The 14,976-nt window shown below is 38.2% G+C and overlaps 1 protein-coding gene across 1 annotated transcript; it reads left to right on the top strand.

Moving 5' to 3' along the window:
• Window positions 1-8,057: 8,057 nt before the first annotated feature.
• PGK2 (phosphoglycerate kinase 2) lies at window positions 8,058-10,045 on the top strand. Its single transcript, XM_037519856.2, has one exon. The coding sequence runs from the start codon at window positions 8,179-8,181 to the stop codon at window positions 9,430-9,432; it is 1,254 nt and encodes a 417-aa protein (XP_037375753.1). The 5' UTR covers window positions 8,058-8,178; the 3' UTR covers window positions 9,433-10,045.
• The last annotated feature ends 4,931 nt before the right edge of the window (window positions 10,046-14,976 follow it).

Genomic DNA, 14,976 nt, shown 5'->3' with positions numbered 1-14,976 from the left:
CTCAGCATGTAAGCACTGTCACAGTTTTGCTTTCTCTGGCATGGAGGATTCCTCCATGTTCACTATTAAAGGTACAGAGATCCCAGGGAAGTTCTGGAATCAAACACCCTGACCACTGAGTGATAGGAGAATGTTGTATCTCCCCTAATTCCCTTAGATCTTTTTATGGGAAGGAGTCAAGTGAAACAGCACAGAAATTTCACTAATGTGAAGCCAATGGCTTCATGTACAAACGGAATGAAGAATTACTCAAAGCTGTGTGTTCTTTAGGGGGATTCCCAGGTGGCCTAGGGTTAAGGCTCAGCATTACCACCATGACAACCTAAGTTCTATCCCCAGCCAAGGAGCTAAACCATATGGCACAGCAGACCTCTCCTGTCTCACCCGCTACTCCTCTTAGCAGTAATTTCATTAAATACACCTGTTCTGCTCTCCACTCTGTCTCTTGTGAATACTCTCACCCCCACACAAGCCTCTGGCGTATACCCCAGTTCTTCTACACAAAAATAAATATTTTTTAAAAACCTTGTATGTTCTTTAAACAAAGACTGATTATCTCTGAGAGTCATGAAAATGATTTCATTGTGGTAAATCTCAACTGCTTTTAGGTTTCTGGCCTAAAGTTAGGGATCATAAAAATCATAACTCAATAGTTACTTGCTTGAGGTATTTACAATTTTGCAGAATACATAGCAAACGTTGTGCTATTGATGTGTCACTCAAACTCTTCAACAGTCTTCTGAGGTAGGATTCATTATATAATTTTATATATGAGGACACTGAGGTTACAAAAATACCCATAACTTCCTCATAGTCACACAGCAAGGACCACATAGAGAGCGCCTGCAGTAAGGAGAGCTTCCAAATCTCAAATGGAATAAAATAGCTTACCACTAGATGGAGCTGTCTGTCACAAGTTAATAAAAGTTATAAAAGATTCTTTTATAGAATCTATTTTATAGAAAATAGACAGGAAATATAGATTTTTTAATTCCTTTCTTATTCACTCCAATCATTTCATAAATAGGATTGTGTTCAGTTTAAACAGAATATATTGAGATATTTACTCCAAATTACAAAGAAGACATTGTGTTGTGATAATGTGAGTTACAATAAACATACATACTGTATTTTGTATATTACAATATTGCTCTTTTTCCCTTCCTGGAACAGAGCTCCTATAGCTCCTGGAATTTCCAGAGATTTTTTTATGTTAATGAGGCAACCTTAGGACAACACCAAAGGATGGAGTGGGGGACCCAACCATTTACTTAGAGGATTGGAACTTTCAGTCCCACCCCATGACCTGAGGACACCCCATCCCCACTATCTCTGCTGCCTCACACTGGACTTGGGTGCTGAACCCTTACCTGCCAAATGTATTTGCACACCTTTCATTTGGAATGCTACAGCCCAGGTCTGAGATGGTGAGAGGAGCTGGAAGTTGAATCTGTCAATCACAACTATAGAATGAAGGCTCAATAAAAACCCAGTAGGATTGGATTCAAAGAGCTTCTGGGTTCGTGAGCACATGGAGACTTGGGGAGAGTGGCACTCGCAGAGAGGTCCCCATACCTGTATATTGCTTCCATTTGGCTCTTCTTAGTTATAGTCTTTTATAATAAGCTTTTTACTAGTAAGTAAAAGTCCTCTGAGTCCTGTGAGTTGCTCTAGCAAATTAATCAAACCCAAAGAGGAGGTCCTTACAACTTACAATCTCTATAAGTGCAGGTAACAAACTGGGTTTACGACTGATTCTGAAGGGGTGGTGGCTGGCAGTCCTGTAGGACTGAGCCCTCTTACCCTGTGAAACGTGAAACTTCTCCAGGCAGAGAGTGTCAGGATAAAGTTGGATTGCAGGATCCTCAGTGGTGTCAAGACCTGCAGGGGTATGAAGAACCCACTCCCAGGGCCCCACTTTGGAACTGGGTGTACAATCTTTAGCTGCCAGACCACTCATATGTAAACTATTCACATGGAATGTTTTCACACTGTATAAAGATTGCAGATATACTAAGAAAATGCCTGCAATGCCTGCAAATTATAGAAGCAGCGACCACAAATTTAAAGAACAAGAGGATTGAAAACACAGCTGCCAGGAAGAGGTTTTAAATAAAGGAAAAAATGTTCAGGGTTAGGGCAAGAAAAACAAGAACCATTTGTTAAAGCCAGAAGCAAACACAAATACTCACTTGCAATGCTTAATCATGGATATATCACCCAAAAAAGGTGCCATATTGATATCAATCAGAGATAATATCTTAAAGGAACTCTTTAAAGAGATAGAACTGCAAATCTCACAGTGAATATTGCAGGTAGTTTGCTTAATAAGCAGACTCTGAGGTGGAGATTTATAAGCAGGTTGTTTATTGGGGAAAAAGCTTCAGATTTATACCTTCAAATAGGGTAGGAAGAGAAGATCCGGCACATGGAGAAGTCGAATTATGATTTAGTAATAACAGAGTTTTAATAGCCACCACAGGAAACTATTAAATGACATATATGATCTGTCATTGACAGTTTCCACATCTAACAATTCTTGGATGTGGACTGCCCTGGGAACAGATTGCTGGGGTAAATAAAGGCAATTCTTTTAAAGATTTATTTATTTATTCATACAAGAGCTGAGGTTCAGGCCAGAGGTGTGGAGGGTGAGAGGATTCACCAGAGACAGAGTGGGGAACAGCATAGTCAGGCTGATAGAAGTACACTGCTAAGGGGAGCAGTGGGCAAGACAGGAGAGGTCTGCTGCGCCATGTGGGTAGCTCCCTGGCTGGCCAGGGATCTAATTCGTGCTGCAGAGGCTGTGGATTGCTTCATAATTTAGATCTTAACCCCTTGCGCCACCAGGGAGGCCCAATAAGGGCAATTTTTAAAGTGAGTTCTTTGCGGACACGATTCCATTCTTCAGTGGAGAACATCCCCTGGGTAGTGCGCTACAGCATGCTTCAACAGAGTTCCCTTTGAGTTAGTCAGGTAAACTTCAGAACTAAGCATTTGATTACCAGTCATACCAGGCAAGATTTCTTTAGTACTGAGTTATTAGTTTCCCCACAGCCAAGGGGAACTTATGTCTGCATGAAGTCTTCTGTCATCTCTACGTTGTCAGTTACACATAACCTTGACAGAAATATGTCTTTTCACATGAAAAGTAAGAAGTGAAAATCATACTTTTACTCCATGTCAGGGTATTGCGTTTCTAAATTCATCGCATGACTCAGAATACAAGAAGGGTAATTCTAGGACAAGAACACAAGATGGCAGCATGCACATGATAGTTAAACTTTGCTGTCCAGGAAAGTAATGCAAGTCCTTTAGAATGATATTCTAAAATTATTCTAAAGAGTAACAACATGATTTACATAAAATACAGTAGTAAAAAAAACCTTCATACTTTTATTGGCAATATATGCAGTCTTTTAAGTGGATATACACTTAAAAGGATGAAAGATTTTTAGGGAGATTGTTTGTCCCACTACTACAGACAAGGATAGTGTGGTTCAAATGGTGATTATCATAAAGACGGATTGTTCTGAGTGTGATATAATACCCCTAGAGTTAACTACAAATGCCAGTTTAAATGTCTTCTGCTGATGAAATTTGATGACTGATCTGCATATCTCCTCAACTACTTGTAATTAATTGTTCAATTCACAAGGCTTTCCTCCATAATAGGAGGTCCAAGCATGGTATTTAACCAGTGACTTCCCTCTGGGCAATACAACAAAAAAAATTGAAAAAGAATCAATGAAAATTATTTATCAGATAATGTGTGGCTAAATTTACTCTTTAAATGAGGCCTCCCTTGCCATTACAGGTTCACTAGATAAAATATATTCACACAATAATTCTTTATGATTCATTTTATGGTTTTATTTGACCTTGTGATTTTATTGATATGGTATTTTGGGGTGATCATAACATTCAGAATGAGACCATGAGAGTGGGGAGCTACAGAGGATTTGAAGAGATTTAAAAGAGGGAGCACTCAGGACCTGAGACATCAGAAGTTAGATTTATCTGTGTGGGTGTTAAATAAAGTTTCTCAGCTTGACAACAGAAATTGGGATGGGCAAGTGGAATTTGTTTCAGGCGACTCAATTTTTGTGAAAGAAAGGGGGAGGCAGGAAAGCCATTGTAAGAAATTAAATGTTGGGTTAAGAGTTGGGAGAGTTAAATGTCATAAATTTCATAAGTGTGTTTTTTTTCCTTTCCCAAAGGAGAAAGGAGAGTTATAATCTGAAAGTAGTAAGGAGATTCTTATGTGAGTCAAACCAGACCTGCCTGCAGTATGATAGGAAAATGGTAAATGAGTGTGCTTTGAAAAAAATTATGTCCACAAAAGAGAGTTTATAGCAGTTTCTTCTCGATTCCATGTCTATGTCTTCGTCCCATTCCCTGAAACTGTAATATAAAATAAATGAAAATTACTGTTTCTATATTTGAGCAGGTATAATGCTGGAACTTACCTATTTAATCATTGTGCTGAAAATTCTTTGGTAGTTTGGGAAGAATTAGATGCCACTTAATTATTCTGTACACACACACACGTTTCTCCTTATAGCAACTTACATTATTCTAAAACATATAAGTATTTGTTTTTTTTCTTAGTAACTGGCGAAATAAAGGGTTAATAAAAGAATAGGACGATTTCTGGGTTGTAGATGGTCTCGACTGTATTTTACAATCTCTTAACATGTGGATGCACACACTGGTATTAATTTCTTATGACTAAGACAAAGATATAGACTCAGAATTAATAGCAAACCTTAACAGGTTATGGAGACATTTCAAAGCTGTCTTTACATTTTCAGGTTCCAAGTCAGTTGGTGCTGCCAGATAAACAACTATTGACAATTCTATTAGGCATCTCATAAAAGGAGAGAGAAATAGTCTTTCTTCTCTAAACCAACTGTGTGAGCAGAGTAGGGGCTATAAAACAAAGTGTTAGGTTGGAAAGTTACGAGAGAACAAAAAGATGATAGATTGTGTACCTGTAAAGCTGAAAAGTATTTCAAAGGGATATGGAAGTTGAGATGTTCCACAAAAGGTACACTGGACACATATAGGAGAGAACTGATAGAAATCCACCTGTAAATTTAAGGAATAAGAATAAGACTAAAGTTACAGACACAAAAACCAGTCAGAGGTTTCCCGGCAAAGGCCAGGAGAGAATGTCTGTTTATAGGGTTAAGATCTGAGCAAACAGTCAATTGTTCAAGCCAGAATTCATAGCTTTATAGCTTTGGAGCAAAATCCATGAATACTCACATGTGAGCTTATTAACTAGGGATGTGGCACCCAAAAAAAAGAAGTTTTATGCATATTAATCAGATGTCATATTCCAAAAGCTTCCTTAGAGTTCTGAAGCACAAACTATATATAATAGAGTTGCAGGGGCATGAGCAGACTGTGAGAGGGAGATTCACATGCAGGATGTTTATTTGAGAACGCTCTCTAGATTTACATGCTCCTGTGGAGGCAGGAAGAGTGCAGGTTTGGATTATGATGATATGATGGGAGGAGGTGTTATGTCTCAACAGAGATCTTAGCTAATCCCACTGACGTTTGGGGTGTCCTTCTGAGTTGTACAAAGAGGGAGAGAAGTGGCCTTCCATTTACCATGCCCACATCTACCATCCCTATACATGGGCTGCCCTGGAGTGGGGACTAAGAGTGACTTTCAGAAGGTAGACAGTGGAGCTGCCCAGGTGAGGACTCCCAACTGTTGGGGGTAGAAAGAAGCTTGATCATGAATCCCAGAATCCACTTCTTGTAATCATCTTTGAGTTAGTAGTTATGTTCCAGATCTAATACCTTTGAAATGACTTCCTTACCAATGAGTGCAATGATATCCCCACCAGTAGGAAATCCTAGACCCTCAGGTAATGACTTCTTTAATATCTCTTCATCCATTTAGTTGAAGTTGTGGCAAAATCATGGCTTCTTTTATGAGAATAAATCAAAACCCACCAACCATGTTCTTACTGTGTGCCAAACTGAAGAGTTACATAATTCACCTCATGGCAGAGTAACATTATCAACATGAAAGGCAATTCTATGAAACAACCAAAAGATGGCAGCATAGATCTATGATCATTAAACTTCTTTTCATGCCATGGTAAATACTGAAAATTCTAAGCTACTTTGTAATCCCAAAATTAATCTAAAAAGTAGTTAAATGATTTACATAAAAGTGTTTAAAAAATCAACCCCAATTTTTGTTGTCAAGGACTTGTGTAAAGGCATACTACAGTCCTATAAGTGAATGTACACGTTGAGAGAATGAAGGACAGTGGGAAGAGTCTTTGTTGGATACCTAAAGGTAAAGAGGCTCTCCCTTTAATCTTACTTGTAGAATAGCTATTATGGACATGTAGCTGATAATAATGTATCTGTGTCCCAGCTTCCTTTGTACATCAGTCTATTCATTACAAAAGGAATAACAAACATTACTTACTTAGCTTGGGAAACAAATCTGTTTGTTAAGCAATGGAACAAGAATATTTATTTCAACAATATGGAGGGATTTTTAGAACATAATGGCAGAAGGACAATGGAGTTTCAAGAATGAATACACACAAAATTCAAATTATCTTCCTTGTACTTAGCCTTTTAGCCTAACTACTAGACTATGTCTTTCATTAAAATTAAATTGCCATATTGGGCCTACCCTTTTGGCGCAGCGGTTGAGAGCTGGGCTGCGAAGCTGCCCACAGCCTCTGCAGCGCCGGTTCGATCCCAGCCGGCCAGCGAGGGTCCCACATGGAGCGGCAGACCTCTCCTGTCTCGCCCACTGCTCCCCTCAGAAGTGTATTTCAGTACATCTGCCTGTTCTGTTCCCGACTCTGTCTCTGGTGAATCCTCTCACCTGCCCGCTCATCTGGCCTATACCCCGCTTCTTGCATAAATAAATAAATCTTCAAAAAAAAAATTAAAATGCCATATTAAAGATTCCACCAGGGGTGTGGTGCCATACCTAGAAATATCATCTGATTCCCTCAGTAGGGACAGGTGTACTCTTATTTTCCATCCATAGTCATTATGGAGCAAGATTAAGTAAGGTGAGATTACTTTAAGGGCACACCTGTGTGGCTCAAGCGGTAATGATAAGAAGGAGAGAATTGTTATGAGCTGGATGTAGCCCTCCCTCATAACTGCCTATAAATGTCAACTTAAATACCACTTCTGCTGATGAAAGTTGATGATTGATCTGCACACATTGCCTTAAGAATAGTCTCCAACATTACTAACACATTTCTATCAACAGAGATGATATTAGTGGTTGTTTGGTCATATTACATGTTTTGATATTAGTAGTTAATATTTATAAACATATTGATCAATACTCATTTACAAAATGAATTTAAGATTTTAGTTCTTAGTTATTATAATTCATCAATATATTCTTAAATCATAATTATTTCTGGAAATAAATCTATCTGGAGTTTGTTACTCAAGGAGGGCCTTTGTCAGATAAATGGTCTGACATTTTTGTTAGTATATGTAACTATTTTATTCTCTCACTTGAATTAAAAGTATGGGAAATAATTTTTTTCTCAGAAATGTATATTTCTCTTACTAATTTGCGGCTATTTCCCCCTTTTCTTTTACATTCTGTTTATTTTGAAAAATCAGATTTTTTTAATTCACATATTATTGGTTTTATCATTTCAAATTTTCCCGTTGTGGGTCATTACAGAAGTTTTTACATGTCAATATAATTAAAATTTGAGGGGTACACTTTTTTCTTTTTCTTTTCTTTTTTTTTTTTTTTTTTTTTTTGCAAATAACAGCAATTGCCTTGCCAAAAAGCGTGCAGAAAAGGAACCAGCAGTAAGTTTAGGCCGCAATAGCATTCTCCCTCCGGTTTTTTTCACCCCCAAATCTCACTCTAAGTCAAGCCCCGTGACTCCAGCTTCCAGAGCAAACCTGAACGGTTTGAATGTGGGCTCAGCAAAATTCCGAATCCAGATTGACAGGATTATCAACCAATCACACACCCAGGTGTCCTTTCCAAGTCCAATCATGGCTGTTAGGTGTGAGCCTTAAGTGTCGAGAAGAAAGGGGTGGGGTCAAGGGGAAGGACGTTAGGATATACCACCCAGCCAGCCTCCCAACAGCAATAAAGCGGTGCTTCGGCGTTGACATCCCGGAGTCATCCTATCTTTTGTCAAAATGTCTCTTTCCAAGAAGTTAACTCTGGACAAACTGGATGTTAAAGGGAAACGTGTCATCATGAGAGTAGACTTCAATGTTCCCATGAAAAATAATCAAATTACTAACAACCAGAGAATCAAGGCTGCCATCCCAAGCATAAAATACTGTCTCGATAATGGAGCCAGGTCGGTCGTTCTTATGAGTCACCTAGGTCGTCCTGATGGTAATCCCATGCCTGATAAATATTCCTTACAGCCTGTTGCTGTTGAGCTGCAATCCTTACTGGGCAGGAAGGTACTGTTTCTGAGTGACTGTGTGGGGAAACAAGTGGAGAAGGCCTGTGCCAGGCCACCTAGAGGTTCTGTCATCCTGTTAGAGAACCTGCGCTTTCATATAGAAGAAGAAGGGAAGGGTCTAGATTCTTCTGGAAATAAAGTTAAAGCTGAGCCAGAGAAAATAGAAGCCTTCCGAACATCACTTTCCCAGCTAGGGGATATCTACGTGAATGATGCTTTTGGCACTGCTCACCGGGCCCACAGCTCTATCGTGGGAGTGAATCTGCCACAGAAGGCTTCTGGATTTTTGATGAAGAAGGAGCTCGATTATTTTGCTAAAGCCTTGGAAAATCCAGAAAAACCCTTTCTGGCTATACTAGGTGGAGCCAAAGTGGCAGACAAGATCCAACTCATCAAAAATATGCTAGATAAAGTCAGTGAGATGATTATTGGTGGTGGAATGGCTTATACCTTCCTTAAGGTACTCAACAACATGGAGATTGGTAATTCCCTTTTTGATGAAGAAGGAGCCAAGATTGTCAAAGATATCATAGCCAAAGCTAATAAGAATGGTGTGAACATTACTTTTCCTGTTGACTTTGTGACAGCTGACAAGTTTGAGGAGAATGCTAATACTGGACAAGCCACTGTATCATCTGGCATACCTTCTGGCTGGATGGGTTTGGACAGTGGTCCTGAGACCAACAAGAAGTTCGCTGAAATTGTGGCCCGGGCCAAGCTAATTGTATGGAATGGACCTGTAGGGGTATTTGAATGGGACGCCTTTGCTAATGGAACCAAATCCCTCATGGATGAAATTGTAAAAGCCACTTCCAAGGGCTGTATCACCATTATAGGAGGTGGAGACACTGCTACTTGCTGTGCCAAATGGAACACTGAAGATAAAGTTAGCCATGTGAGCACTGGAGGAGGTGCCAGTCTAGAGCTTCTGGAAGGTAAAATCCTTCCAGGAGTAGAGGCTCTCAGCGACCTGTAGTTGACAGTGTTCCTTCCTACTGCTTTCTGTCCCTAATCTATAAGTCACCTTAGTACTTTTACATTCTTATTCCACCGTTGTTATAATCTACCCTTATACGAAGACCCAGACAATGACCCAGGCAATGAACAATGGGTGAACCATCAGAAACTCAACATCAGCACAGTTCTGCTATCCTGGGATGCATTTGTCTACTCGAAGATTTCATTTGAGCTTCACCATTATGATTCGTTGGGAGGATATACATTTATGCTGGCTATTAAGGTTAATTGAATAAACTGAATCTCTCTCATACTTTCACTCCAGATTATTGTTTCACTACTTGAAACAAGGGAACAAGACAAAACCTAAGTTGTCAGAGAAAGGTGGGATAGAAATAGGCAAAGTATTAAATAATAAAATTGCCTAAATAAACCAAGAAAAATAGTTACATTTGAGAACACATGAGCATCATTAAAGGTCTGCTAGAAGGAAATTTCTTATGAAATTAGAAGAGAAATAAAATATATTATTCAAACTCAAGTAGTCTTAAAGCACAGAAGGAATTTAAATGCAAGGCAGGAACTATGTCTGTGTGTGGAGGTACAAGAGTACATACGCATGCCTATTAGAATGGTAGGTACAAATTAAATCTAGGTTTCAAAGAAGTAATTGTTTTATTTTTAAAGCAAATATTATTTAATTTATTGATAATATAACTGCTAAATCTTGAAACTGGCTTATAAAATAGAAAATACATAAGAAATCAGAGACAATAAAGATTAAAATCTTTCATATTACAAAATAGAATAAAAAATTCAAATGTAGAAGAAAAAAATAATTATTGAGAATATTTTGCTTAGCTCTCTAGACAAAAAAGTTGGCTCAGGGCAATATTATTAACATCTTTAAAGTAAAAGTTCCTTATTCCAGCTAAAATGGCCTAATGCCCATAACTCAGATAATTATTTCTATTCAACATTCTGAATAAGTGGGCTTAAAATATAATCTAATACACCTGAAACTTCAGTGTGTTTCTAATGGTAATTTAATAATGATATGGCAATCTCAGAGACTATATAGAGGATTAAATATATAGATTTAAAAATACATGAAAAGGAAAACCAGAACTATGATTGTTGAAATAAGGTCATAGAATATCACTCTCTTGCATAAAATTTCAGGGCAAATAAGTGGGCGCTTCTCCAAGAGGTCTTCTAGGGAATCAAGTTAGTGAGAAAAATCATTCACTCTATATAAGCGGGTTCCATCTCTGTGTCTTAGGTATCTGTCCACGCTCTGACTTACAGCCCCCCAAAGGAAGTTAGTGACAGGAAACATATTTCTTTTAAATACGTGACCCATAAAGTTCAGGAATTTCTCTTACATATTATATTGACTATTAATCATTCTATAAGGCCTATTTTGCAAGGGAAAGGAGGGTTTATTCTCTCTGGCTGGATACTTTGTACTCAACTGAAAAAATCAATAGATTCTGTTACTAAAAGGAAAAGGGTGGTGTAAATACTGGGAGAAAAATACAAATTTTTAGCCAGTTTTCATTCTAGTCACCCAAGTATCCATGTACAATTATCCATGCACTGTTTCCAACATACAGAAAATCCCTTCTCCAAGAGGTATCAATAGAATCAAATGTTTTGTCCAATTATTACATCCCACTGAAAATTAAGGATCTCAGGATGACACACCATTTTTTCTATTTCATTCAGTGGAGAGTCCAACAGTCTAGGGAGCTAAAAAATACAGTCATTTATTTTTTCACACCTCTAACAGCCCTGTCCATATACACACAATATACAATTGTGGAAAAAAAATATGATCTCTGAAATAAAAATCTTCACTTGAAAGAGCCACTGGTTGATTATAAATGTGAAATAAATTATGTTGGATAAGAATTTCAAGAACTCCCTGACCTGACTGTAAAAGATTTCCTTGGTTAGACTCTTGTTTTGTTTTCAGGAGGAAATTTCTTATTCACTTTCTTTTTTGGGTGCCCAATGTGGTCATCTGGGAAATCTTCCCTATTTGCTGGTCTCCTTGACATTTGGGGAAGCATATGTAGAAGAATTAGGTCAAATTGAACCACCTAACATCTTTCCTAGCTTACTTGTTTTGCTTGTTACTCGTAGAGTCTTAAAATGCCTACGATTTCTTTTTATATCACACAATATAATCCTCAGACTAGTTATTTTCAAACTTTTTTAGTTATTTTCAACCTTTTTAAGAATAAATATTTCTGTTCTTTTACTTCCATGTGAAAGAAACTCACCCCAAAATCTCTTCTAGTTATAATTCTTAATTTTCTGGCTCTTTGTTTTAATTAATTGAGTTCTTTGCTCAAACCATTTTCCTTATCTTCATTTTAAGATAGGTCAACTTGTATCCTCTGATAAAGTAGGCAGAGACATAAGGAACAACATAATCTGATTTTAGCCTGTGGGGTCCTCATATTCCTGGCTGAAAAGTCCAAGTGAGAAATGTTTGAGGAAAACTGAGTGACAGACTTTATCTTGCTATTTAGGGAACTGAGACAATTAGTTCTTTCATCTCAGAGACTACTCACTTTTCTGGCCTATTAGCCAACTTTGGTTGCAGGCAATAAGCAGATTGTTCAGTATTTCCTGGCTGTGATCACTTTTTTGTTGTAGTATCTTGCTTACAACAACATGTGGACCAGGAAAAAGACTAATTATAATAAAGTAAAAATCAAAATCAACAAGCAACTATAAACCAGAGATGGTTGGGGGGGTGGGTGGTTTAGAGTCAAATTAAGGGGGGTGGGAATTGTATGGGGAATATAACTAAGATGAAATGCATATATTGTGCAAAAATTAAAAATGATGTAAAAAATATATAAAATCAAATTTAAAAAAATGTGACAACAAAAACCTACTAATCTTCTGTCTCTTTCCAAATGCTTTCTCTGCAGTTTGGGGTGCTGTAGGAATGTACTCTGCCTCCTACAATACCACAGGCAAAGTTTTACTAAATGCCACAGCAAAAAACGATCATCACCTTCCAGCCTGCACCTAACCCTTAAGTGAATGTCTTCTTTTAAGGCTTTTATTAAGGCAGTATCCCTCTTACAGGTATGAGTTTCTACCTTAGTCTATGGACTAATGGTTCTCAATTAGGGGCAATTTTCCCTTGTAGGGGACATTTGATAAAGAAAGGGAGGCCTCCCTGGTGGTGCAGGTGATTGAGTGCCGCACTGTGAAGCTGTCCCCAGCCTCTGAAGCGCAGATTCGATCCCGGCCAGCTAGCAAGAATCCCACATGGTGTAGCAGACCTCTCCTGTCTCACCCACTGCTCCCCTCAGCAGTGTATTTCGTCAATCTGCCTGTTCTGTTCCCCACTCAGTCTCTGGTGAATCCTCTCACCCTCCCGCGCATCTGGCCTGTATCCCGGTTCTTGCATAAATAAAATAAATCTTTAAAAAAAAAAAGAAAAGAAAAAGAAAGGGGCACACATTTGTTAGTCACAGGGGAAACGTGCTGTAGGCATCTTATAGTTGTGGCCAAATGTGCTATTAAACATTCTACAGTCTACAACAAATAACTACCTGCCCAATGTTTTAACAAGGAAATCTATTTCCCATAGGACATTCCAGGATGGTATGAGTAAATAGACATGTCTAGAAGTCATCCAAGGAGTCAGGCTGGCAAAATGTCACCATCTGTACTAGGTTTCCATCTCAAGGAGAAGGAAGTTCAATTCAATTTGTTAGTATTTTCCAGCAAACTGAACAGGGAAAGTGAAATGCAGAGCAAGCATTATATCTAAAGTTTGCTAAAATTATCTGTTCTTCAAACAAATCCACTCTGATATGAAAGAAAATCAACAAGCTTTGAGCAAAGGGAAAATTAGACTTGCCTGAGGCTGAGAAAGTCTGGGGCCTTTCACCTGAAGTCATCCACAGATGGCTTTATTAGAGTTATTTAGATTAACAAATAAAAAGGAACCCAACATATATACTGTGTCTGAAGCAAATGAAAAGAAAAAGTATAATCATTGCAACTTATTGGAGTATTTCAGTACCTACCTAAACTCTGGTAATAAAAGAGGGAAGGGGAAGAAAATAGAGGCAGTAGCAAAAGGTCAGAAGGAGACTAGAAATTTTAAAGATTAACTGTGTACTGTATTGACCAGTTAAACAGGGATGCATGAATGGTGATGGTGACTGTGTGGAATGTTCATTTGAAGGTCTGTTCACAGATACAGCAAGTTTATTGACAAAAGGTGCTTGCTTAGACAGGGGTTGCCTTTTATATTGCTCTTTGGTAGAATTTCTCACTTTGTGGATTTCTCAGTTTAGGTTTGCTGTAAAGACTATAAGTTCTCAAGCCTCCCTGGTGGCCTACAGATTAAGTCTCACCGAGATGGCCCGAGTGAGTTCTGATCCTGACCAGGGAGCTGACCCACATGGTGCAGCAGACCTCACCTGTCTCGCCATCTGCTCCCTTCAGCAGCATATTTCAGTAAATCCAGCTGTTCTGTTGCCTACTCTGTCTCTGGTGAATATTCTCACCCCCCACACCTCTGGCCTACCCCCAGTTCTTCTACACAAAAATAAATAAAATAAATTTTTTTTTTAAATAAAAAAGACTGTTAATTCTCTCTACTCCCCCTCAGCCCCCACCTCTGGTCCCTGGCCATTTGAAAGTTGTGTAACTGGCTTAATAACCCTGTTAATCATCACTACTCCCACCTCCTCCCAGTCCAAGAGGTCTGCAGTCTAGGCTATTGGAATGAGATGTTTAGCTTTTCCAGCAGTGTGTCCTCTTCAGCAATCCGTGGCTGTTTCTGATGCCACTATCAACCCCAAAGGGATACAGAGAATTTTATTAGGGATGTAACACAATCAGTTTTTCAAGTTCCCAGGAATACAGTTGGAACCAATAATGGTTAATCATAAAAAAGGAGGGGTAATTCAGTGAATTCACACTTGATCCCCAAAAGAAAATGCAGTTCATAATCAGAGTTGAATTATGTTTATTCCTAAATGTTAAGTCTGGGGGATTTTTTGTTGTTGTTGTCACAAAAGACAGGATCCTAATACAGAGAATAATGTTGATGAATAAAGAAAATGAAGGTGACATAAAAAATAGTTTATTATTCAGAGTATCAAGAAGCATGTATATATTAACTGGCTTTAAATCAGATAAATAATTGTTCATAAAATCTTCAGGTCTCAGAACTAGCAAAAATAATCCCTAAGTGCAGAAAGAGACTGTGTATTTTCAGGAGAGAAAAGGCAAATAGACTTTCCTAGTGAGAAATGCCTAATAGTTTTCAGAAGAGTGGGATTAAAAATACTTTCTAACAAGTTAGAGGCCTCAATGTGCATGGTGTAGAACAAAGTTCTAACGTGTCCTTCCCAAGTCAGTAATAGAATTACCCCGAATTTACTAGAAATGTAGATAGAGCCATACACAAAACCTGTTGACTCACCAATTCTGGAGATGGAATCCAGCAATCTGTCTTTTAAAAAGCTATCCAGTGTTTTCATTTCAACAAAAATTTGAGAACCATTGATATAGAATA

This window comes from Talpa occidentalis, unplaced genomic scaffold (genome assembly GCF_014898055.3).
Source record: "Talpa occidentalis isolate TD23 unplaced genomic scaffold, MPIMG_talOcc4v2.1 talOcc4.2, whole genome shotgun sequence".
NCBI lineage: Eukaryota > Metazoa > Chordata > Mammalia > Eulipotyphla > Talpidae > Talpa > Talpa occidentalis.
This window is presented reverse-complemented; position numbering and strand designations above follow the sequence as displayed.

Bases quoted from the DNA above. Each gene is read 5' to 3' on its own strand.
- PGK2 (XM_037519856.2), top strand. From the start codon at position 8,179: ATGTCTCTTTCCAAGAAGTTAACTCTGGACAAACTGGATGTTAAAGGG.